At 38.8% G+C, this 25,876-nt stretch overlaps 1 protein-coding gene across 1 annotated transcript in view; it reads right to left on the bottom strand.

Moving 5' to 3' along the window:
- The window catches only part of CDC73 (cell division cycle 73), a 177,637-nt gene that overhangs the window by 35,450 nt on the left and 116,311 nt on the right, over positions 1 to 25,876 (bottom strand). The window contains exons 11-13 of the mRNA XM_077823775.1: positions 10,505 to 10,562; positions 5,960 to 5,995; positions 5,671 to 5,758 (exon numbers count right to left, since the gene is read on the bottom strand). Coding sequence (XP_077679901.1) covers positions 5,671 to 5,758; positions 5,960 to 5,995; positions 10,505 to 10,562 — 182 coding nt within the window. The remainder of the gene's footprint in view (positions 1 to 5,670; positions 5,759 to 5,959; positions 5,996 to 10,504; positions 10,563 to 25,876) is intronic.

The raw sequence follows: 25,876 nt of genomic DNA, 5'->3' as shown, positions 1-25,876 counted from the left end.
AGTTAACTTTTCATATCTATTCAGAATCCAACACTCCAAAAACTGGCACACAAAGCTGTCACATAAGTAAGCACTGTGTTTTATACACAAACTTTTATGAATAAGAGACTAAAATGAATACAGCTTCATTAATTCTTACTTCAATTGCCAATGCCACTCACGTTCTTACAAAAGCCTGGCACTTTTAGGTCTCATATTATCATGACTGTACTTTTATAAAACACACCACAACACATTTACTAGTCTACAAAGTGTCAAATAAAACTAAACTAAACTTGATAAAGTGAGCGAAGGACATTTTATAATGCATTATCCCTGGAACTTTCTTGTTACTTGTTCACTTAACAGCAAATTTGTAAAGTTTGATAAGCCACACTCTCTCTTAGTCACTAGTGTGAATTAGTACAGTTCCACTGTAACTAGTAATCACTTCAAAGGCCTTGCTTACACTAGGACTTTAGCACAGATTGAAATGGAGTGGAGACTACTGCTATTTGTGGATTATGATGTTTCTCATAACAGAATCCCAGAGACTGATAGACAAGAGGCCAGTTATGAATCTTCAGAAGTCTACATGTTGGCCATATATACCCTTTATACCTTCATATATTACTCCTTCTAGAGTTGATGCTGTGCATAGTCACTCCCCCATTCTAACATAGTCGCTCTCTTTCCCTTCCTTGGCAGCTATTACACTCTAGTCCAAATTTTGTACTTCAAAGTGCAATGCTAAAATTATATGATGGCAACTAAACATTTTTTAGTGAATTATATCAGTGTTAGCATCAAAAATTAACATAATGGTTACACTATGGTCTTTAATTTGCATCTTGCAAATACAATTTTAGTTTCATTTCTGTTCTATATATCCTGTGGCAAAATGTGGCCTCCAAACATGCTTTAGCATTAGCAGTTCTCAACAAAAAAAATGGGTTAGAAAGCTGCCAAGGGTAATATTTATGGATAGCAGATTGAAAAAAAATTAAATACTTGGCACTTATAAATAAGCAGGTGTCCTTTATTATTTCTTCTAAAGAGACATGCTCTCTGCAAAGAATAAAATTTAAGCATTGTTAACAGGTGGATACAACATGCGTCTCCAGGTGTCTCTCATGAACAGTTACAGCTCTGATAAGTGTGTCCAAACAGATTTCTTGAAAATTAATCAAGTATTTGCACCAGTAACAGCCTTCTTGTTTGTAATTACTTTTGCAATTATGTTACCCTTCCCATTTTCCATTTGTTTATGCAAAACAACCAACACCACTGGTTGACATTGCTTGACTTGATAACTTAGTGTAACTATATATGCTATCAGCTAAAAGATTAAGTTAAAAAGGAAAACCTTGGCTAGCGACGTACATGATCCCCAGAAAACAAGCGACAACTATGGAACTAAACTCCCCAAGCAACACTAAAGTCTATTAACACTCAACATAACCACCTTTAGAAGAGTTACTATGATTCACAAGCATTATGTGGGAGGAGAGGCTGATTAAACTATTAACTAGAGCAGCATTTTAAGTAGTCGTTGACCAGTAAATTAAAGTATTGTGCTGTGTGAAAGTAGTGTTCTGATTAAGTTATTTGTATTAAAACATATGCAAAGGAAGCAAGTGTATCCCACTTTTGCTACAGCTGGTCATCTACAAAAATCAATTGTGACAGACACAGTTACTATGGGTGATGACAGCAATTCTGACTTGGCACTGGATTTAGAAGAGAACACTAAAATGCAATAAAAAACTATGAAGACAAAAGAAAGATAGAGTTATGTAAATGAAGATTATTTTCCCAGATATAAAGGTTAGTTTATAGTTAAAGGTATTAAATACAGACCAATACCCTTAAAACCAATGTTGTTTTTATAAATAGAAATGTCTCAGAAATATTACACAGACAGGAATTGCAAAAGTAGGGTTATTTGTGGAACCTTGTCAGGGAGCCTGTATTACCACCCTGAATCAATATAACTATGCTGCCTAAAGAAGTGGGGATGATGCTGCAAGCAGAAGAAGAGGGATCGCTAATGGGAAGAATAAAAAAAAGCACAAAATTTATGCATATGCAACTTCCTCTCCATGCCCCTGTAAACCATTTTCTTCTCCACATTCTTATAAACCAAAAGTCAGTACGCAAATGAATCAGATATTGCCATTAGATTCATGCTGTGTACAGCTTTACATTCTAGAGTAGTATAAATACCCACCTGCTGAAGTGAAGAAACAGATTGACAGAGCCAGAAGAGTACCCAGAAGTCACCTACTACAGGACAGGCCCAACAAAGAAAATAACAGAACGCCACTAGCCGTCACCTTCAGCCCCCAACTAAAACATCTCCAGCGCATCATCGAAGATCTACAACCTATCCTGAAAAATGATCCCCCACTCTCACAGATCTTGGGAGACAGACCAGTCCTCGCTTACAGACCCCCAACCTGAAGCAAATACTCACCAGCAACCACACACCACACAACAAAAACACTAACCCAGGAACCTATCCTTGCCACAAAGCCCGATGCCAACTCTGCCACATATTTATTCAAGTGACACCATCATAGGATCTAATCACATTAGCCACGCCATCAGGGGCTCGTTCACCTGCACATCTACCAATGTGATATATGCCATCATGTGCCAGCAATGCCCTTCTGCCATGTATATTGGCCAAAACGGACAGTCTCTACGCAAAAGAATAAATGAACACATATCTGACATCAGGAATCATAACATTCAAAAACCAGTAGGAGAACACTTCAACTCTGGCCACTCAGTAACAGATTTAAAGGTGGCAATTTTGCAACAGAAAAGCTTCAAAAACAGACTCCAATGAGAAACTGCTGAGTTTGAATTAATATGCAAACTAGATACCATTAACTTGGGTTTGAATAGAGACTAGGAATGGCTGGGTCATTACACATATTGAATCTACTTCCCCGTGTTAAGTATCCTCACACCTTCTTGTCAACTGTCTAAATGGGCCCTCTTGATTATCACTGCAAAAGTTTTTTTTCTCCTGCTGATAATAGCTCATCTTAACTAATTAACCTTTCACAGTTTGTATGATAACATCCAACAATACATCTTACTATATGTTCCATTCTATGCATCCGATGAAGTGGGCCATAGCCCACGAAAGCTTACGCTCAAATAAATGTGTTAATCTCTAAGGTGCCACAAGTACTCCAACTACATTTACTGTAATTAAGGCAAATTAGTTTGGTTACTGTTTAAAGTTAGAAAAAATAGGAGTATGATTTACAGATGTTTTTTGAAATTTACAAAGTGTTAATGTGCAGCCAATGTTTCATTTTATAGTCTTTGATGGCCAGTAGAAGGGCAATAGCTTGGAAAGCTGAAAGTAGTATCAAATTAGCTGAAAAGGGGCTCTGACAGTCACAGCAAATTAAACTGTTTTTTTTAATCCTTTTCTTCCACTTCCAGTTTATAGAATTTGCCTTCTCCCTCAATCTTTTTTTCTTTTGTCCCTTTTACACACACTAAGGGCATGGCTACACTTGCAGATGTAGAGCGCTTTTAGTTAAACCAGCCTTCATAGAGTGCAATAGGGAAAGCGCTGCAATCTGTCCACACTAACAGCTACAAGCACACTGCCGTGCCCACATTAGCAGCTCTTGCAATGCTCTATCCCAGCATGCAAGTGGCTGTAACGTGCTTTTCAAATGGGAGGGGTGGGGTGGAGTGTGACAGGGAGTGTGTCGTGTCTATGTGGGGGAAGAGAGAGTGGGTTTTTGGGGGCGCTGGGAGCATGTCAGCATGCTGTCTTGTAAGTTCAGACAGCAGTAGACCCTCCCCTCTCCCCGCCTCTCTCTCAGACACAGCATTCCACAGCAATGGTTGCTTTGTCCCGGAGCAGATAAGCATGCCGGCTGTCAGAAATGGAGCTTTCAAAGGGCATATCCACATTCTTACAGTGAGGTCAAAACAATGAGAATAGTGGCCACTTGAGTTAAGGGGATTATGGGACGTTTCCAGAGGCTGATCAGAGCGCAGTAATGCAACACCTCGTTCACACTGACGCCCAGGCGTTTCAGCCAAGGCGCAACAAGCATTAATCTTCTCACCGAGGTGGAGTACCAGGAGCACTCTAGCTGTGGAGTCAGAGTGCTCTACATGCCTTGCCAGCGTGGATGGTTAGTGAGCTAGGGCACCCGGGGCTGCTTTAATGTGCTCTAACTCGCAAGTGTAGCCAAGCCCTTAACCTGTGTTTAACCTCTCCCATTAACCTTCTCTTCCTTTACTTCTGTAGAAAGCAGATGGTTTGTGTTACTGTGTTCAGATTACTCTTAGGGCTGGTTTACTCAGAAAAGTTAAATCATTTTAACTATACTGGTACAGTTAAGGTGGTACAACTGGCCCAGTGTGTACACAGTTATTCCTGCATAAAAGTGCTTCATACTGATATAGCTATTTCCATACACTATATAAGACACCTTTATACCAGTATAACTGGATCCAGACTAAGGACTGTACTGGTATAACTTTTTTCCATTAAAAATCACACTCTTTCTAACCAAAATAGTTTTACCAGTACAGTACAAGCCTTTAGTCCAGGTCCTAGGCTCAGAAAATCCACAGAATATTTCTACTGGTTGCTGCAACACTTCACAAGAATTTCTTCACATGCTCCTACTGCACCTTCAATGCCAACTACTTCAGTTCATAAACTAATTAGCTCATAAACGAATTCATGATTGGTTTTCTTTGGTGAGCCGTGACTGGGTACATTTGGAGTTCAGACACCTCAAAGTGCACAATATAGCCTCAAATGTAGCCTCTGAGGGCAAGAACTTGCCATGTCTCAGCAAGGAAAAAAAAATCACTTTTAAAGAACACAGCATATAATTTATAAAGGGCTCCACTAATGAAGTGTTAATAGTGGGGAAAGAAATGTCCTTTTAATTTTTTTAGTAGTTGCCATCAAGCTAATTTATGGGAATACATTTCTAAGCAAAAATTATTACTACTTTTAGACCCACAGAAGTAACGGCTAGTGAGACATATGCAACTTTGCACATTATGATCTACTGATCTATTACTTTTTTTTAACTAGAAGGGTAGTTAGTTACAGTGGAATAGCAGTTGGTTCAGCTATGCTGAGTTTGATTTTAGACTGTCAGTCGGATGTGCTTCTATAAGAAACAGCTATCATAATATTATAGCATCATGGTTCGCAGGGTATGAAAATGATGGGAGAATTTATTAGTTCAACAGTATTTCTATGTGTTAATTTATTTTGCTATAAATATTTCAAATTCTTGCTTCACTTCTATTTTTTAGTAACACATGAACTCACCCATTCTTTGTGTGAATTACAACTCATTCCCCATTTAGCAATGATTTAGAGAATGGGTAAAATTTACCATTTAAAAACAGAGGAGTGAAAAAGTCTGCCTTTAGAAATTAACACTTCCTTCCATTCAATGTATTTAGTTGGTTCAGAGGTCATCATTCTTGCAAACAACATTCATACTAGTACTTTTACCTACCATTCAAGGATGCCTATGCTTTCTTTACAATTTGGACTGTAAAATTAAAATTCAGTTGTCAAGAGATAATAGATACTGCTTCTTGAATAATTACTACTCTGGCTATATCTTTATATCTGAAGACAATCTTTTATAAGGCATATTTTAGTCAGCTACTTACTTTAAATCCTGTAGAAGGTCTTTTGCATTAAGCATAGTTATTAAAGAAGTTGTAGCTGCTGGAATAATGATTATGGGCGTTCGAGATCCTGTAGAGAGAGAATAAAAAAAGGCAAATATAATTTTAACAAAATGTAATTACAAAATTTTATCACTTGCCTTACAGCACAAAATTGTGAAAGAATATCAAAATCCACTCCGTCTTTATCATTCTCAATTCAGGATAAAAAAAGAGTATATTTACATGAAGGTTTGCCTTTATAAAAGGGACTCAGCTATAGGTAACTCACCTTTTTTCTGGTTTGGAGGTGGTCTTGCTTGGGAAACTGTAAAACAGAAAATATTAGTGACTGACTGACATAGGAGTAACTATCTACCAAAGTGAACAAAGGTGAACAATCTAGCTATTGGTATTTGGAGGATAAACATCTTTGGTATTAATAAAAGAATCCTGAAACATAGTTAAATCTACCTAGGTCAAAAAGTTTACTGGAACTAATCCATACACTTTTCTCTTGCCCCTCCCCATCTCATATCAACAGAACACCACACACTACTAAGGATTTTCAATGGCAGAAAGTTGCATTTCATTGTGTATGATGTGAGACTGAGTTGAGGATCTATGCATGAAGAAATAATCTTCACAGAGCCTCATCTTTTTACTAGTGGCAGTGGTAACACATAACAGTATGAAAACTTGGTTGCCCTTTAATACAGAGTTCACAATTGCCAAATTTGATTGTCAGGGCATGTTTAGTGTCCCCAACAATCTGGATTGGGTGAGCTCCTCACATGTCAGGTACAATAAAGCACGGCAGATAGGCATAGCAGCCCTCAGGCTGAAAAGCTGGCCAGAAATCATCAAGAAGATTTAACAAATGCATTATGGTAGAAATCCCTTCGACAGATGGGGAACATATTCCATAAGCTTGGACACAGGGTTTTCTCTTCTTTTTAAAGTTTTGTTTTCAGGCTTCCAAGTTCAGTGACCTGCTCACGTGGGAGATATTCCAGTTCAAGTGTGGAGTTATTTCATGGATAGAAAATGCATGCCGCCATGGCTCACTTTAAACAACCTGGTAAAATCAGACAGAGACCCACTATGAAAGTTTTACGGTAATGAGCTCTCTTCTAATACATTAGTTTTCTTTGGCCATCTCTTCCAATTATGCCAGCTCAGGTCAAGATAAAACAGTGCTGGTCTTGGTACTACGAATGAATAGGTTGGCTTGCTGTTGATTAGTACTCTCATAGATTACTTTTCCGTGAAGAGTCCACAACATTTTCAGGACTCCAAACAAACTTGCTGCTGAGGATGAGAATTCTTATCATAAGGGTTTAGCCTAGTTTAGAAATTAGAGAAAGTACAATATACCGTCAAGTCACAACTGGTACTAAGCACAACGAATTTCTTTAATTGATTTCCAGTGTTGTAACACACCTATTCATGCTTATTTATGACCAACTGTTTCAGAACCTAACTGTGGTACTTAAGTATGCACCCCACACACACACCCCTACTGTCAGAAGATAGGGACCATAATTTAAATTATCTCTACCTGACACTGTCAAAACCATGGAAATAATTGGTCACGCCACTTTTAACTATAAGGTCTGTAATGGTTTAGTAACTTCATTAATTATTAAAAAAAAGCCATTTGAAAGGTTAAAATAATCCCATATAAATGTTGTTTCTTTCTGGAAGGCATGAAGCTATTTGTCCACCTGGTTTTAACGTTAAATAAACTATTCTATACAATAAAAAAAAAAACTATAAAAAATTCTACAATTTAACCAAAAAAATTAGAAATGATACGTCTCTAGCTCAAGCGTGACAAAATACTTTCATTTGATGGACCGAGCAAACATTCCTATGCTATAAAAGGACAACATTCTCCTGCTCTGCTATTAGTCTAATATTTTAAAAGATGAGGAAACAAAGTGTCCCAGAATGGGCATGATATGAATCCATTTTGGAGCAAAAATCCAAGAGACATACTTGCTCCAGATCCTTAATACCTCTGTTCTTAATTCTCTTTGCACCTTACAATATACAGAAGGCTAACTAGGGGGCAACACCAACATAACCCTTTTTAATATACAAATAAACTGGTCTGTCAGTTAACAAGTGTGAAATTTCATCTAGCACTGTGGCCATGTTGATGACAGTGGTTTATCCATTTGGATTTCTGCTCTTGCTATTTCTACCCTTTTCATATCCTTGTTTGTCAGTTCCAAATACATTCATATTCTCAACAGCCCTAGTCAGATAAATATGACAGACAGGGTGACCTTTCTAGCACTGAAACAACTGGGAAGATAAAAAAGAACAAAAGGAATCACAATAACACAGCACAATCTAAAAACAATTTAGAATAGTATTCAATACTTAATAGACTTTCATGGGGAAACTATTTTACAAAAGCAAATCTTTAAGCATTACTTTCACTAAAAAGATCCCAAGGAATTAACAAGGTATATATCCTCATCTGGTGACCTACCCAGGCCACATAAAGCAGTAGTTTTACATTTTGCTTTAGCAACATCACTTTTCACTTTGTGAAAAGCTTAAAAGAGCATCACTAAATTTGACAAAGCTATGAAAAAAAATTCTTCCATAACACTTCCCAAAACAATATGGCCTTGGCAAACATCTTCACAGTATCTACACCTGACCAAGTCCTGTAAACAAATTTCCCCCAATCTTTCAAAATTTACCAGTTGTAACAGTCCACTTTTCTCAATGTGTGTACTTAACATGAGCAAATCAATGACTACCACATTATGCTAAGGCACTAGGGAATATCACAGATTACAAAATTAAAGGGGAGAAGAGAAAATAAGTATGGTGTTCCTGGGGGCATTCTGCACCAAAACAATTAAAAATTCTGTGCACAATATTTTAAAATTCTGCAAATGTTATTTGTCAAAATACTACTACTTAATCATACCAGTTTCAATTATTTGGGTAATTTATTTCAAGACACATGTCAAGTATGTCTGATTCCCCCAGGAGCAGAGAGTTAAGGAAACCCCTATGACAACGCAGTTCCTGTTTCCCTGCCCCTTTCCCCTCACCAGAGCCCAGCTGCACCCCACCTGCCCCCAAACCTCCACCATGGGACCCGCTCAGCCCCCACCTAAGTCCAAGGATCCAGAGGGAGAAACTTCCTGATGCTTGGTCCCAGGGTTGCACGAAGTTTCCTGCACACTGCCCCCTCCTTCCCTCAGGGCATGCTGGGAACTACAGCTGCCAGGAACCCTCTAGCTCCCTCCTCCTCCCCCGAGCAGTGTCTTCTATGTGTGAGCTGGGCTCTGCCAGGACCCCTAGTGGTGGCTAGCAGCACTGCAGCCCATTTCTGTTGGGGAAAGGAAATTCTGCGCGCTCGTTAATTTATACAAAATTCTGCATTGCGCAGAGGCGCAGAATTCCTCCAGGAGTAGTATGGGTTTCAGTATAATGGGGGCCAATATTAGTCTGAGACACTTGTACTGTTTGGGTTGGGATTGTTAAATGGCTTCTAGGTATACTTAGTCTTGCCTCAAAATGGGGAGATGTTCTAGATGACCTTTCAAGGTCCCTTCCAGCCCTACATTTTTATGATTCTATGATTTTGATGCACAATATGTTGTGTGTTATGATCCCATCAGTAATGACGGGGGGGGGGGATTTTGGGGTCCACAATTCTAGTAAGAGTTTTTGCTCCTGCCCCACTACAGCGGTTTTCGATTTTAGTCAACACCGTTCCACTATACCTCCACTCCCTGAATCCGTCCCTTTCATCCCCCTCATATCCCTAATTTTTCTCTCAAACCCACTGTCTCCCACTCTCACATTTTCCTGTGCTCTTACTCCTCTCCCATCAATTCCTCTGGTCTCCCAAAACACAAAAGCTGTCGTAGCATGTAAGCCACCAATATTGTAAGGTATTCAAAGGAAGCCATGATATTAGCTGGGGTTCTAAGAACTACCGTAACGCTAATAATATCTGGATAGCACCTATCACATTTTTGCATGCTTAGTGAACAACAAGAAAGGGAATTTGTGGAAAGGTTCTTGAAAATTAATAGGAGTGCCCAATGCATGACTAAGAAATAAATCATGCCAGAATGGCATTTCTCCCCACCCTTATTACTGGGCCAAGAAAGTGCTTGGAAGAACTATACTATCACTGAACGCATTTGTACCAGTTACCAGATTTTTCCTAGCTCTAACAGGTGTAGTCATATTGAAACTTTGTCATGGAAGTAGTGGTAAATAGAATGACTGCTTGATTTCAACATTTTAGCTGCCATTCTCAAGAACTACAGCATAGAAATTTAATACTACACACCATTTCAATGCTGGTATTAAATATTTTCAGACAGTAGAAAGCATAGGGGTTTTTTGCTTTAATGGTTCACAAGAAATCAGCTGTTGAATTCAACTCAAAATACCACCCTCACCCCACACAAATACCTTAAGTTTTGGGCACCAGTAGCTCTTGAATTGCTAGGTCTAGAAATAAAAGTTTTATGGTGTGCCAAAGTTGGATTTCAAAGCATTCCAAGAGTATATGGTATTTGATTCTAGCTATGGTAGTTCACAAGAAGTCAGACTGTAAAACTGCCACTAGTCCATCATCCTAGCAGTGCTATTTCTGTACTAGTTCAGGGTGAGCATAGCTAATCCCAGACCTTGGACCACTGCAACGATAATATGTTAATTAATACACAGTGGCTATATATTTCCAATACATATCTTAACAAAATGTATAAGGATTTTAGCTACAATCTTGTCCTAACTCAAAATGCTTTCATTCCAGATAATACACAAATAAAGTAATTCTGTTTACCTGGTCTTGGCACAGGCTGTGCTGCTGGGGTTTGAGTTTTCCTGGCAGAAGCACCTTCCTTTAAAAAGAAAAAAAAAAAGAAGAGTTAACATTTACATGAATGGCTTTTCTCTTATTCAGATTTCCTTTTAGTTAAATGTAAAACAGCTTTTTAATGATGTTTAGGACATAACATTCTACCAACAACTAAATATGCAGAAAACTCTTCACAACCACTGTTTTGGACTTAAAAAGTCTGAAAATTAAAAATAAAACCTCTTTGCACGTTAATGGTCTATCCAAGGGAGGTCAGTGTCATTAGATAGGGCAACTGAGGCAGAAAGGTGAAGTGACTTGTCTGCTGGTGTCAAATATAAAGGGAAGGGTAAACACCTTTAAAATCCCTCCTGGCCAGAGGAAAAACTCTTTCATCTGTAAAGGGTTAAGAAGCTAGGATAACCTCGCTGGCAAATGACAAATGAGGAGACAAGATACTTTCAAAGCTGGAGGGGGCGGGGGGAGAAACAAAGGTTCTCTATCTGTGTGACGCTTTTGCAGGGAACAGGAAAGGAATGGAGTCTTAGAACTTAGTAAGTAATCTAGCTGGATAGGCGTTAGATTCTGTTTTGTTTAGATGGCTGATAAAATAAGCTGTGCTGAATGGAATGTATATTCTTGTTTTTGTGTCTTTTTGTAACTTAAGGTTTTGCCTAGAGGGATTCTCTATCTTTTGAATCTGATTACCCTGTAATGTATTTACCACCCTGATTTTACAGAGGTGATTCTTTTACTTTTTTTTTCTTCTATTAAAATTCTTCTTTTAAGAACCTGATTGCTTTTTCATTGTTCTTAAGATCCAAGGGTTTGGGTCTGTGTTCACGTATGCAAATTGGTGAGGATTTTTAACAAGCCTTCCCCAGGAAAGGGGGTGTAGGGTTTGGGGAGGATTTTGGGGGGAAAGATGTTTCCAAGCGGGCTCTTTCCCTGTTATATATTTGTTAGACGCTTGGTGGTGGCAGCAATAAAGTCCAAGGGCAAAAGGTAAAATGGTTTGTACCTTGGGGAAGTTTTAACCTAAGCTGGTAAAAATAAGCTTAGGGGGTTTTCATGCAGGTCCCCACATCTGTACCCTAGAGTTCAGAGTGGGAAAGGAAACTTGACAGCTGGGAAACCTTGGTCTAGAAGCAGAGCCAGAAATAGAACCCAGGTCTCCTGAGTCCCAGTGCAGGGCACTGCTCTATCCACTAGGAAACAGTGCTTCTCCTTTTACATATGATCACTTGGACAAGATATAATATGTGAATGAAAGTGGATGACTGTCCACATCAAAAACCAAAACTGGTATTATTCTCTGAATCTACTCATGAGATGCTCTGGACTGGAATGTTATGGCCAGGATTTTGAAAGGCATTTCTGTTCTGAAAAGTCCGTATATAAAAACTGTACCTTCTTGCTCAGTACATCTGAGCTTTTGTCTTCCCTGTCTTATCTGTTTACTTTAACATAGAAAAACAAATCTGTACCGCCACTCTTTACTCCTGTTCATTCTGCAGAGCCAACACATTAGCCAAGAGTGAGCCAATTGTAATTGGCTCTGAATCAACATTAGAGTTGTTTCAAATGGAAGGACAAATTCTGTTCTCATTCCTGTGAACAGATATTGGATATAAAATCCTTAGATAATGCACAAATGCAAAAAGAAGGACTAGCTTAAGTTTACAGATCTGACTGAATAATCATTTTTTGATATGTAAACTGAGCATACACTTGATCTGGAAATCACTGAGACATTACAAACACTGAACTGCAAAATGCCATTGTTATGAAATGCTCAGCAACCCGAAATGGGGAACCATTTTCAAAAGAGCTGTATGAAAGGGACCTCATCACATGATTCCCACATGGATATGTAAACAAGTAACACTGTGCTCTGTAACTAAGAAAACTCATCAGTAGGAGACTGAAGACCAGGAGCTACAAGATCAATGACACTTTTAAAGTCACACAAACCCTCTAAATCTTAACGTTTCTCCAATGGAAGTTAAACCCCAATCTTGATCTACAAAACTGTGTGATATGAGCACAAGGATGCATCAGTTGTGCAACTTTCTAAAAGGCTCAAATTCAGTCAGACATCTCTCCACTGAAGTTCAAAAGAAAATGCCTGATTAATTACATAGGGGTAGGACTCATCTTAGTATACAGTCAGCTTCTCCAACTTCTAAAGCAACTACTCTGCTGCTGACCTTGATGCAAGGATTTAACTTCCTTCTCAGAAGAAAAGGATTAATGCTGAATTTCTCTGTGCTGTTTCTGGTTGGTTAAAATACCATGGTCTATGCTGGCTGCTACATTAACTTTAAAAATAATTTTTGCAAGACATGCTGCATCTCTGCCCTGGACAAGCTATTTTTTGCTACTGTCCTTTCAGAGTAACTATTCAACTGCACAGAAATTGATACAAGTCCAAACATTGCACTCTAAGGGCAAAGCAGCAAGCCAAGCTGGCAAGAACAAAGGATGGCTACCTTAGAGAGATCCCTTGCAACTAAAGAACAGCTGGAATGTGAGACTCAACACCCCTCTTTTGTTTCCAGAGAAAGTGAGAAGAAGATTTCCGCAGTCCATGTTACAGGGAAGTCAATGTTGCCACAAAGGGGTTTTAATTGTATATTTTGAATACCAAACTTCATGTTGCCTCCCATAAACTTAATGGGAAAAAAATCCCAAATTAGTAAATTTCCACACCCAAATGGGGGTGTGGGGGGAGAATCATAGCAAGCACCCACAGATAAAGACAAAAGCTCACAAACACAGAAAAAGCCATAGCTACTCAATTTTAAACAAAGTTTTCGATCATACCTGAGCACTATTCTCTCTCAGACTTTGTACAGAAGTCCATACTGTTTGATTTTCAGAGAGTAAAGTCAGTCATATTTATACCACATAGCCCTTCCTCAAATTGTTGCTTTGTTTCCCCCTATCATATTAATATAATTAATTAATTAATTATTAATGGAAAAACTTTTTAAAATACCAGTTAACCAACCTGGAAAAGTCATCTGTTTGTGCATAAGAACACACAGCTCTTATGACCCACCCGCTAAAACATGACAATAGAAGTAGTGGAAGGTGGGAGAGGAAAGAGTACAGGAATGCAGATGCGACATGCCAAGTTGAAGAAGTCGTCTGCAAACCTCCAGACACATTCTAGCATGAGAGCAGAGTTTCAGCATTTTGTGACTAAGTTTTTGAGGAAAATCACTAGACTTCCACCAACAGGACTGGGCAAGGCATACTACATTCTTTGTCCCTGCGATATGCGTAACAACTTGAGTACTTCCAGCCAAATATACGGGAAAAAAAAGGAACTAAATGTAGTAAACTACTCCCATTCATCTCAAGTGTGTGTTAACTCTGAAGCCTAACAAATACTAACATTGTCAACTATGTTCACTGCTAGTCATTTTAGCAGAAGCTTCCAGCTAATGGAAAAGGAGGGAAAGGGAGTTAGACTCCCAATTCCCATTCAGTGAGATTTGGTTACCTAACTTCCTTTGGCTGGCATTTTCAAGGGACGATACATGTTTTTATGCATTGTGGTTGCATATTAAAGTCAGAGAGAGATGGGAGAAAACGTCCGAGGGGAGAAATGACTCCCCTGTGTTGCTACATCAGCAGAGCAGTTAAGTGAAAAAAGCCCAACAAAACCTGGAAAGCAGCATCCTATACTGAAATGGATTTTGAATGTGTGACAAGAGGCACAATTAGCTCTCATCTGACTATATGTTAATGCTACAAGTGATCACTCAATAGCAGAAGGATAAGAAGTTATTTTCTAGAGTATGAAGCCCATTTTATACCATGCAATAACATTCACTAATCTTCCACATTTTAAAGAACCATCATTTAAGCTGCATAGGGAAAATTATGAAACCTGGACGAACACTATACAATAAAGGACCCGTAAGAAAGCAGTACATGCTTGAAATCTTGGATAATACAGGACAAGCAAAAACGAAGTCACCTATTCATTAAACAATCAATCACTCTTCTAGTATTAACATTGGTTAAGGAGGCAATGAAGCATTGCTAACCACACAGCTCCATTCTCTGACATCCCAATTTCACACCGTGTTCTACGAGCCCTGAGCAAATCCCCACTACACAAACATTATGTTGTAGTTATACTTCTAGCTAGGTTAGACAGGATGGAACTCTTTAATAAAACCATTCCTTAAATCAGTCATAGGAGTCACTAGAGAGAGGGCACACTCAAACCCAAGGCCTGAAAGCAGTAACAGCACCTGCCAGCTATACAGGGTGGAGAAGGGAGATTAGGAATCTAACAGTCAGGCTTGCAAGGCAGTGCTGAGAACTAGCACAAGGCCAGCTCCTAAAAATCCCTCTCCAAGCTACCCTGGATAAATCACTTGTACTTATGTTAAAACCATATGGCACATTTCGAAAGGACACAGCTAATTCATATTTACTGTAGAACATTACGCACCTTCTTCAAAGGCTAAAAAAGAATTTTTATGATAAACTGTTGTTTTGAACAGCATGCTGTCTCATAGCATCTGTTTTCTGATGGGTAGCACACAGAAATTGGCACTAAGAAGAATTGTACATCTGATTATCTTAGTTTTGTGGTCTTGGCATTATGAATTATAATGGCAAACTTTTGTTCTGTAAAACATTTTTTGTAGTTTATATGTATGTGTGGTTTCTTTCTTCAATAGAATATACATACAATGCCAGAATAACATGAGTACAAAACTATCCTGAGGATATTATGATTTCCAAGGGGCACATGTTTTTCCCTGATTTTTCATCTTTATTGTAGAGCAAACCAATGATCAATGATTCACACCTGAAGTCAAAGGAAAAATATAAACAGCACCAAAAAACTAGAAAATGGAAGCATTTAAAACTGAAGTGCCAAGATATCTGATTAGTTGTGCTGTAGCAAATAATTTCAATAATTCTATTTAAATGAATGGATAATATACAAAGGTGACCAGCATCTGGGACGGGAAAAATATCTGGACTCTTCAGAGAAATGAAGAATAAAGAATTAAGGTCAAAGTAAGGATTGCAATGAAGGAGAGAAAAGAAGCACAAAGAGGAGTTCAACCACGATTCAAAAAGCCATCAGCAAGCTGAAGATTCATGCATGAAGTAGTACAGAAATACACGGCTAGGAGAGGAAAAGAAGCACTTTTCCCATCGAGTAACAGAAAAAGCCAAGAACATTTTGTGAAATTGTCTATTATTCAAAACAGTGAAGGAATAAGACTGAACAAGAAGCAACTGAGACTCTCCTCAGAGTATGGGATCAACGACAGGAAGATGGTGGATGAAATTTAGACAGCTTACAAAGATCCACCACACCAAGCATTCCAACTTTTCAGTAAAAACAGCTAATGAATTGTTGACAACTGATAAATACTCCTATAAAAAGAAAAGGAGTACTTGTGGCACCTTTTCTTTTTGCGGATACAGACTAACACAGCTGCTCCCCTACTCCTATAAAAGACATCTTACTTCAAAATTGCTTTATTCCACCTCATTTCCCTTTAAGATTACTGATGATTTAATTTTTCTGACCCTCACATTAAAAACTATGCAAAACATGTAGAAAACTATAAAACATAAAAACATAAAACATAAAAACTATGAAAACATAAAAACTATGCAAAACAATTATTAATATCTGTTTAACGAGTACGAGATTTCAACGCTACTTGTTTAAAATTTCCTGCAATGAGACAAATGTATCAAGTTGGAGAAAAATACATACTGGCACAAAAGTCATACGCATGATAATTTTGCTGCCCTAAAAAAGAAAAGTTACTGATTTTAAGTAGAGAATAAATAGAATAATAGAATAGCAGGGTTGGAAGGGATCTCAGGAGGTCATCTAGTCCAACCCCCAGCTCAAAGCAGGAACAATCCCCAATTTTTGCCCCAGATCCCTAAATGGCCCCCTCAAGGATTGAACTCACAACCCTGGGTTTAGCAGGCCAATGCTCAAACCACTGAGCTATCCCTCCCCCACAAAGTTATTGCGCTCTCCGTCGGGGAATCGAATCCCACTCTCCCGTGTGACAGGCGGGGAAACTCACCACTAATAGGGAAAGGGGCAGGACCGCGCACATTTCAGTTGTTGTTTGCAAGTAAAAGTAAAGATTCTAATGTTCACTGGCTGGAGTTCAGTTTAGATGTCAACAATCACTACAGATACATACTATAATACTACAGTTTTCCGGGGGAGGGGAGAGGCACTAACTTGGAAAATTTAGTTGATATAGTAAGCATCACGAGAAGTAGCAATGATCACACCTATTGAACGAATGACCCTCATTGCCTCATAGAAGTTTCTGAATATCATGGAACATTTTTGCTCAAAGGATGACATACCTAATTCTTATGCATAAATTGTCAGATTGGTAAAGAGAAGATTATGAATATTCATAAACAAATTCAGTAATTAGTCACAAAACCCTGTAATTTTAAAAACACAAATCTTCCTTAGACAGGCTTCTTACACAATATTTTAATCACAAACAAGTTAGTCTTCCTAATTTACCTTGCAACATTGTATTTTGCCAACTCACGACTTAATCAGCTTTCATTATCTGTTTTCCTGTTCCCAGGTAACTACCATTTCGCTTTTAGGTATGAGTATCAACTTCATTTATTATTACATATTCAGTCACGCAGTAACAGCACCCAATGTATGTGTTTTCAGTAAAGAGTCATTAATTCCATTTCAATGCTCCTTGCTCCTGTAGTATCAGACTCAACAACTCAAAATATGCATCAAGAGAACTTTAATCTTAAAGCATATTTCTCACAAACTTCAACTACATAACAGAGCCTCTGGTGAATGGCCAATGGGTACTGTTGTATAAATTTAGATGTAATAAATGGGCCAAAGGTGTTAACATTACCCATTCAACGTCCAACATTAAACTGTGTTAAACAAGGTTCAGAGTTTGATATACAGAGACCTCAGCCTGCTTAGAACCACGGCAAACACACATTGAAATCCTTTTAAACTTTTATTAAAGGTACAGAAAAGATGGAAAAACAGAAGTATTAAGTAAGGCTTTCATTTTAACATTTCTTTCCCCCTTTAGCTGCAGAGAGTTTTAGAAGGAAAAAAACCCTTGTTTGAGAGCCTCTTAGTGGTATCAAAGATGGCAACAACTGTCCTTTTTGGGAAAAGAGAAGTAGTTAGTTGAGATGAACTAGAGCTGTTGCTGTTGAAGTCTGAAACTGTTTCATGCCAGATGGTGTATGGAATTCAGCTGGAGCTGGTAGAGGTGGCAGTATTATCTGTGTCCCTCTTTCCGGCCCAGTCTGGTCAGGACATCTCTTAGGATTAGGACCAAAAAGGAGCAGCGGCCTCAGATAGCAGCCATGATGGTGAAATTTGCTTTAGTAGCCTCAGTCTTTTCTTCTGTATCTCCCCTGCCCCAGTCTCTCTCTTTAAGTACACACAAAGAGAGTGATGAGTAGAATAGCCCATCCACTCATTATTCCCTCCACCAATTAGGCCTAATATCAGACTCATCAATTTTGGTTCACTAATTGACAGTTCCCTGTCTTCTGTTTTTACCAAGCCTGATTACAACAGAGTTCTTGAATTATATCAATATGGCCTTTTTATTTGGACTAATACAGTCTGTCTGGTTCTCTTGCACCTGTTTATAACATTCATTATTGAAAGTAACTTGACCTATCTTCCGTCATCATTTGTTATTATAAATTGTTGTATTTTATAAATGTTTACATACTTTTTACAATTGAGCGCACAAAGTAAATTTATTGGCCCAATTATCACAACAGACCTGTACCAGTGGCATAAATACAAAATACAATAATGCATCTAAAATTTTGACTCTTTGCACATAATCAAAGAAACCAAAAGATAATTTCTGATATTTACATGTCCCTGAAATTAAGTTTTTTGTTATGTTCTAGTCAGCTCTTGCTTTTTTCAGATATTTTTCTATTTTGGCTTTAAAAAACTTCCTAAACCACAACCAGTCTCTCATCAATCATCATATGGTACATTCCATTTTCACAGTAAGATTCTGGAACTAGATGTCAGCTAGTGAGTGCAACTTTCAAAATTTACATACGTTATATTGTGGCTCATCTGGTTTTTATATGAAAATCCACAATCTGACTGCACTGTTTTCTACCTTTTGAAGAAAACAATTTTAGCAGCAAGGGACAGAGACTTAAGTCTAGCTATGCATAAAGCTATTATTTCTATCTTTAAAAACCATCGAACCTATAAATTGTGCATGAAATCTGTACACACAACTACACCTTCCTGTCAATGTAACTCTATCTTGTCTTCCTCTGATAGTTACACTGACTTGCTGCATCTTATTTTAACAGAGATAGCAAGTTCTTTAGACAGTCTCTTACTATGCATCTGTACAGCACTCAGCACAATGTGGCCCCAATCTGACTTACTTTAATACTACTCAATATACTGAGTAGCTAAAAATTCTGAAAAATAATTGTATTTGGGGAATATTTTGCAGTACAACATCACAGCTTATCATTAAGGCTGCAAGTTTGTCACGGAAGTCACAGATTCTGTGACTTTCCAAGGCCTCTGTGACTTCTGCAGTGGTCACCAGGGGCAGTCTCGGGCCACCGCACCCCCGTCCCCAGAAGCAGCAGGAGTTTGCGTATGGGAGGGGGCTTGGGGTTGGGGCGCTGAAGGGGGGAGGGCTCGGGGCAGCACTTATCTCCAGGGGTTCCCCGGAAGCGGCGACATGTCCTTCCTTCGTCTCCTAGATGGAGGCATGGTAAGCCAGGAGGCTTTGAGCACTGCCTCTGCCTGCAAGCACCGCCCCCACAGTTCCCAGTGGATGTGATTCCTGGCCAATGGGAGGTGCAGAGCGGGTGCTCGGGCACCTCCGCCTCGGGGCTGCAGGGACATGCCAGCTGCTTCCGGGAGCCACGCAGAGAGCCAGGCAGGAAGCCTGCCAGCACCTACCCCCACCCCAGAGCACCCACCAGCCCCTGAGCCACCGCCCTCCTCCTCCCCCCTAGAGCACCCGTGGTGCCCCTGGGCTGCCTCCTGCCCCAGAGCACCCAAGTTTTAGTCAGGGGTATATAGTACAAGTCATGAAAAGGTCATGGGCCATGAATTTTTGATTACTGCCTGTGACCTGTCCATGACTTTTATTAAAAATACCCGTGACTAAAACGTTACGTTACCTTACTTATCCTCACAAAAGCAACAGGGAGTTTCCCAGCTGTCACAGATTTAACCAACTCTAGTCATATTAACTAAGGCTATTAATTTTACAAAGTATACTAGTTTTTCCTCATATTCCTTAACCTAAAATTGTCATAAGTGAATTAAATATTTTGTGATGCATTATTCTTGCTTTTTTTGTTGAATTAATTTGCAAAATTCAGAAACTGTCAATGGAATGCCCTGTCTTTAGTCAGGTCCCACTGTACACTTAAATACTGACTATTTCTAAAGTCTGAAGGAGCATTAACATTCATAGTTTGAATTATCTCCGTTGACTGGTGAATTGACAAAATAATTTTCTTTAAGTCTGGTATTGCCATAACATAAATCATTACTACAATTTGGTAAAATACCCCTAAGATTATAGGACAGATATACACTGTGTTGTACAACCTTTTCCCAAGAAGCATGTTTTATTTTTCCTTGGAGGAATCTTTTGAGCATACAAGTTAGCTTACACTCTAATGTAGTGCAACTTGGGTGGGGGCTGATTATTTAAAAAGAGATTGCTTATTGTTGCTATTTAAGTCATGAATTACAGCAGTGAGTGAAGCTTTCAAAATTTGTACGCCTTATATCACTGCTCATCCGGTACCCAAATGGTTTCTATATGAAAATCCACAAACTGATTGCACTGTTTTCTGACCTTTTGAAGAGAACAGTTTTAGCAGCAAGGGACAGAATTGACAATTTGATGCCATCTTGTGGCTTTCCTAATTGTGGGAGTTTAATTCTCAGTCTGATCCTTTCAACATTTTTGCCCTTTATCGCATTTAAAAGTAAACTTGTGCTAGAGTTTTACTCAGAAACATTAAAATTTAAATACATCCACACTACTGAAATATAATGTAAGTGCAGGTAAAGAGGATAACATGACAACAGACAAGAATAAGAACTTGCATGGTCCATCTTCAGCCTGGATATATACAATGTAAAACAGTTTTCCATATTACTGTCATGATAGCAAGCCTTATAATTCAACATTTCATTAAGTTTTTCTACTTATTAAAAGTTTTGACATTTCAATCATGGGCAAGAATAAAACACTTCATCTGACAGTAAACTTGCAAACCCCATAAATATTAATGAGGAACATATACCTATTCAATTTCAGGGAGAACAATGTATAAATATCTGATCTGAAACTACTACAGTATTATGATGGGAAAGCTGTACAAAGGTGCGTGGTAGCAATGACCAGAAAAACTAGAGAACCAAACAAATCAAATCTAGAATTATTGTTGAATGAGCTTCTGTACTTTGAGAAAGTGAGAGTTTACAGTCTATATCAAGTATACATTTTTGTATAAATTAAGTTTTATGTGCTTTAAATTACTACAAAAGAGATACACAATAAAAGGTGTAAAGACAAAAACTGAAAAGACTTAGAGGTGGTAAACATGTGGCCTGCTTGAGACATCCACCCCATCCCACATTAATGATTCAGATTCTGTGAAATGCAAGATGTCATTAAAAAAAAAGTTTCTTGCCCTTATATCTGTGGGTGGAAAAAAACCTTTTTAAGTATGAACCAAGCACAAACTCCTCAAATGTAAACTGCCCCCCATTCATCTCAGTGGTGCATTTTGTTAAGTCAAATGATTCTGTCAACCACATGATTTTTAAATATTTGGGGAGTGCAACTTACACAGCTTGTCTGTACAGTTCTGTGCAAACAAACTGCATGTGCATATAGTCAAAGGGCTGAAATAAATTCAAGTCAGAAAATGCCTACCATAATTTTATATTTTTACTACTGAATCCTACTTTATTTCATTGTATTCAGGTTCTTAGACCAGACTCCTTACTGTGGTAACTGAATGCAATTGGGCAGGGGTGGCCAAACTTATTGACTCTCCTAGCCGCATCTGATAATCTTCAGAAATCTGAGCGCTGGGTGCGCCTGCTGGGGGGAGGGGAGGCGCATGGCTGGGCTCTGGAGATGTATCTGGGCCAAGTGGACCCCATGGCTGGCCTCTGGGGGGAGGGGTTGTGGGTGTCTGACCTCCCTCCGCCCCCCAGCTGGGGTCTGGAGGCGAGGGAGAGAAGAGGGCAGAACAACAAGAATTGGGTTGTCATAGGGTTTCTTTAACTCTCTGCTCCTGATGGAATTTTTGTGCGTGTCTGTATTGTTACATACTTGCTGACAGGTATTTTGAAATAAATTACCAAAATAATTGAAACTGGCATGATTATGTAGTGTTATTTTGACAAATAAAATTTGAAGGATTTTAATATATTGTGTGCAGAATTTTTGGTGCAGAATTTTTAGGCACAGAATGTCCCCAGGAGTAATATGTATAGGAAGCCTATTTAATCCTTCTACCCATCTCCACCAAAATAAAAATAAATAAATAAAAAAGGAGAGGTCAGAGTAATTAGTGGACAGATCCTCCCCTCTCATGAGTTGTTTTCTATCTAATGATCTCAACTCAGACTGTTGCCAACCTTCAGGCACGTAAGGAAGACTGGCAATAGAGTCAAAGTAAAAACTTAATATAAGTATACATATTTATTTTACTTTGGATAAAAATTCTTTTATCAAGTTCACAGAGTCATTCAGAGTCCTGTTCTCCTCTGTCAAGCAAAGACTTGTCCACAATGTCCTAAATTCCATTTCTTTAAAATCAAGCAAGTTACTCATTTTCTTGATTAGTCAATAGAAGATGCACACGTAGATACCACTAAACAATTTATATATATTTCTTCCTGTTCAGATCATTAATTCAAAGATAGATTTCAAGACTATTACCTGGCAATAGACAAGGCGTTTGACATAATTTCAAGTAATTAGAGAGCCATCAAAGGTTTGTTTCATCTTTGTCAAAATGCAGATAAGTGGCAACACAATGCTCTGCTTAGCACAGCATACTGAAAGTATATTTATATATTTTAAGTAGAATTCATGTGATGTATGAATAAGTTTTCAATTGGGATGTGCATAATGAATTCATTGCAATCCTCTGGCTAGCAGTGGTTAATATTAGAACTCCATGTTTGTGCATGGATTTGTGGTTTAAAAACCACCTGTGACTGTGGCAGGGATTGAACAGAAATGTGTATAACAGTTCAGTTTAATGCAAAAGCCTCACAGGAGATAGGCAGGCTAAAATAAAAAAAATTAAGACATCTGTTTAACTAGACATCTCTAACATTGTGGATTAAAAGAAGTTACAAAATAAATGCCACACTTATTTCCTTTTTTACTGGCATTTAAGAAAGGGAAAGCTCCATCTTAATTAGAAAGGATATGAAAACAGATTTAAATACCTTTTATTCAAGTTTTAAAACAAGTGTCAGAGGCTGATATTTGTCATGACAGGATATAAATTATCCTTTGGTCTGTGGTATTTTACTGGACTTCTGGTACCGACACACTCCAGGATCTTAATTTTAAAAATATGGCTCAGATGGTTTTCTAATAAGTAACACAAAGAAGTGGGAACATTCCAATTATATAGTGTGACAAAGTTGCTGCTCTACCTTGGTGGGTCGTGCGCTTATTGGGGGATTTGCTCGCCTTGGAGTTTCACGGCAGCCTTCAGCTTGGCTGTTTCTCTGAATTCACAGTCCAGGTCGACGACTCCTGTGTCTAATCAGGAGTTGGGAGGATTTGGGGGAAACCAGGGTCCACCCTCTACTCCGGGTTCCAGCCCAGGGCCCTGTGGAATGCAGCTGTCTAGAGTGCCTCCTAGAACAGCTGTGCGACAGCTACAACTCCCTGGGCTACTTCCCCGTGGCCTCCTCCCAGCACCTTTATCCTCACCATAGGACTTTCCTCCTGGTGTCTGATAATGCTTGTACACCTCACTCCTCCAACAGTCTGCGTTCTCACTCTCAGCTCCTAGTGCCTCTTGCTCCCAGCTCCTCACACGCACACAACAAACTGAAGCGAGCTCCTTTTTAAAACCCAGGTGCCCTGATTAGCCTGCCTTAATTGATTCTAGCAGCTTCTTGATTGGCTGCAGGTGTTCTAATCAGCCTGTCTTAATTGTCTCCAGAAGGTTCCTGATTGTTCTGGAACCTTCCCTGTTACCTTACCCAGGGAAAAGGGACTTACTTAGCCTGGGGCTAATATATCTGCCTTCTATTACTCTCCTATAGCCATCCGGCCCGACCGTGTCACAATAGACAAATATTGCAATTTGATCACATCTTTGCAAATGTTATTTAAAACTTTTATTAAAGGGAAGAGTGATAGCATGTTGAAAACAATAGAATTACAGTGAGGGGCAACTGTAAGCTCCCCTTCACACTAGTATGCAATGAATTCGTGCAGGAAGAGGCACTACAAGATTTATTCCAAAAAGGAGCACTTGTAACTATACTGTAAAGACCTGTGACATATCAGCAATTCTGTGTATGCCTGAGCATACCTATAAGCATAGCAGATGCTTAAACTGGTGGAGATGGATCTTTAGTATGTGATTTTTTTTAAAAAAAAAAAAGGAAAATGCTAGTTATTTTTGGAAGAGGTTATAGAATTAAGTTTAAATAGAATTGGAGTCTATTGTACAATAAATGCAAATTTCATGTATTATTGTGGAATTGTATTTGACTTCTAGGGTGACCAGATGTCCCGATTTTATAGGGACAGCCCTGATATTTCAGGCTTTTCGTTATATAGATGCCTAATTGCCACCCCAACTTTTCACACTTTCTATCTGGTCACCCTGGTAACTTTTCTAGGGGGGAGATGTGTCCAGTATAAAGGCCTGTTGAGGCAGTCTGGCTTGCTGGGAAACTCATAATATAGGGAGAGTATAGTGCAACCTGGAAAAGCCCCCACTCAGGAGAGAAAGAGACAAGTCTCATCCCAAAAGAAATGAGGGCTGAGGAGCCAGGATCCTTGAATGGGTGCCCTTGCAGGACCATAGAGGGGAAGGACAGATGCAGTTGTCCTGAACACTGACAGGGTTATTTAAAAAGTCTCAGTGCTGGGAAAAGAACAAAGGTTCCCCTTCCAGTTTCTCCTTAGAGATTCAAAAATGTACTTCCAATACTGTGGTTTGCCAAATAATTAAAATTCTGAGACACAATAAGAGATACATAAAACCCTCATTTTTCTCCATTTACTTTCTGAATAAATTATCTACCGCAATACTTTTTTTAAAAATAATTTTACATCCCGTCTTCTCTCCCATTCACTGGAAAAATTTCATTTAACTTTATTCATCTATACCTTATTAGTTTGAGCAACACTAGATCAAAATGATTTTATCCTTGTGGTGACAGAAGAACACAACTTCATGGGTGGTCATGGTCATAGAGCTGGAGGCAGTTTTCCAAATAATCACCTTGGAAAGCTCTGAATATCAGAACCAAGCCCTTGATTATGTTTCTATATTCCTTGAGGAGCCAATGCACAGAGCAGAGCACTGGGGTGAGGTGCTCTCAGCCTGTATTGCTGAGTAGAATATTCCCCTATGGTTTTTGAATGCTTTGCTTTTCTGCCTCACACTCTGGAAAGCTGCTGCATTCTGATTGAACATTAGCTTTTTCAGGCTCAGAAGCTTTATCCATAGATACTATGAATTTCAATAAATCCTAGAAGTGTTTGTATCATTATGATCAAATCAGAATATGATGGGCTATGGGAGAGTCTTCTGGCCAGCCATATATGGAAATAGATGTTTTTAGACAGCCAGAGATTAAGAGTAGTGAGGACTCCTGAAGAACTCCAAGACTGCAGATTCTCTTGATAATTGGGGAGCAAACACTCAGTGAAGAGTAATATTCTAGACATGGTGAGTACTTTAAAATACTTCCCTCACCAGGAACTGTAATCACCCTCATACCTTGGATCAGTTGTAAAGCACTAGTGGGGACAAGATGCCATTACTGCTTGAGGATAAATAAGTATAGAGCTGGCTGTCACTTACGTAATACTTGGCAGTTGCAGTTTATGCTACCCCAGGATATCCTCCAATGGTTTCACACAGATCAGAGGTTCTAAAACTTTAGTGTGGGCTCCATCTTAAGAGAGAGAGTTATGGAGAATGTCTCCTCCTATTACCAGTCACATCACACATTCCATTTCCAATTCCTTAGCATTCATGTGGAAATTACAGCAATTGCTTATCTGCAAAAGTTATACT

Source organism: Eretmochelys imbricata, chromosome 8 (assembly GCF_965152235.1).
Source record: "Eretmochelys imbricata isolate rEreImb1 chromosome 8, rEreImb1.hap1, whole genome shotgun sequence".
NCBI classification, from domain to species: Eukaryota; Metazoa; Chordata; order Testudines; family Cheloniidae; genus Eretmochelys; species Eretmochelys imbricata.
The sequence above is the reverse complement of the archived record's forward strand: the minus strand, read 5'-3'. Positions and strand labels throughout refer to the sequence as shown.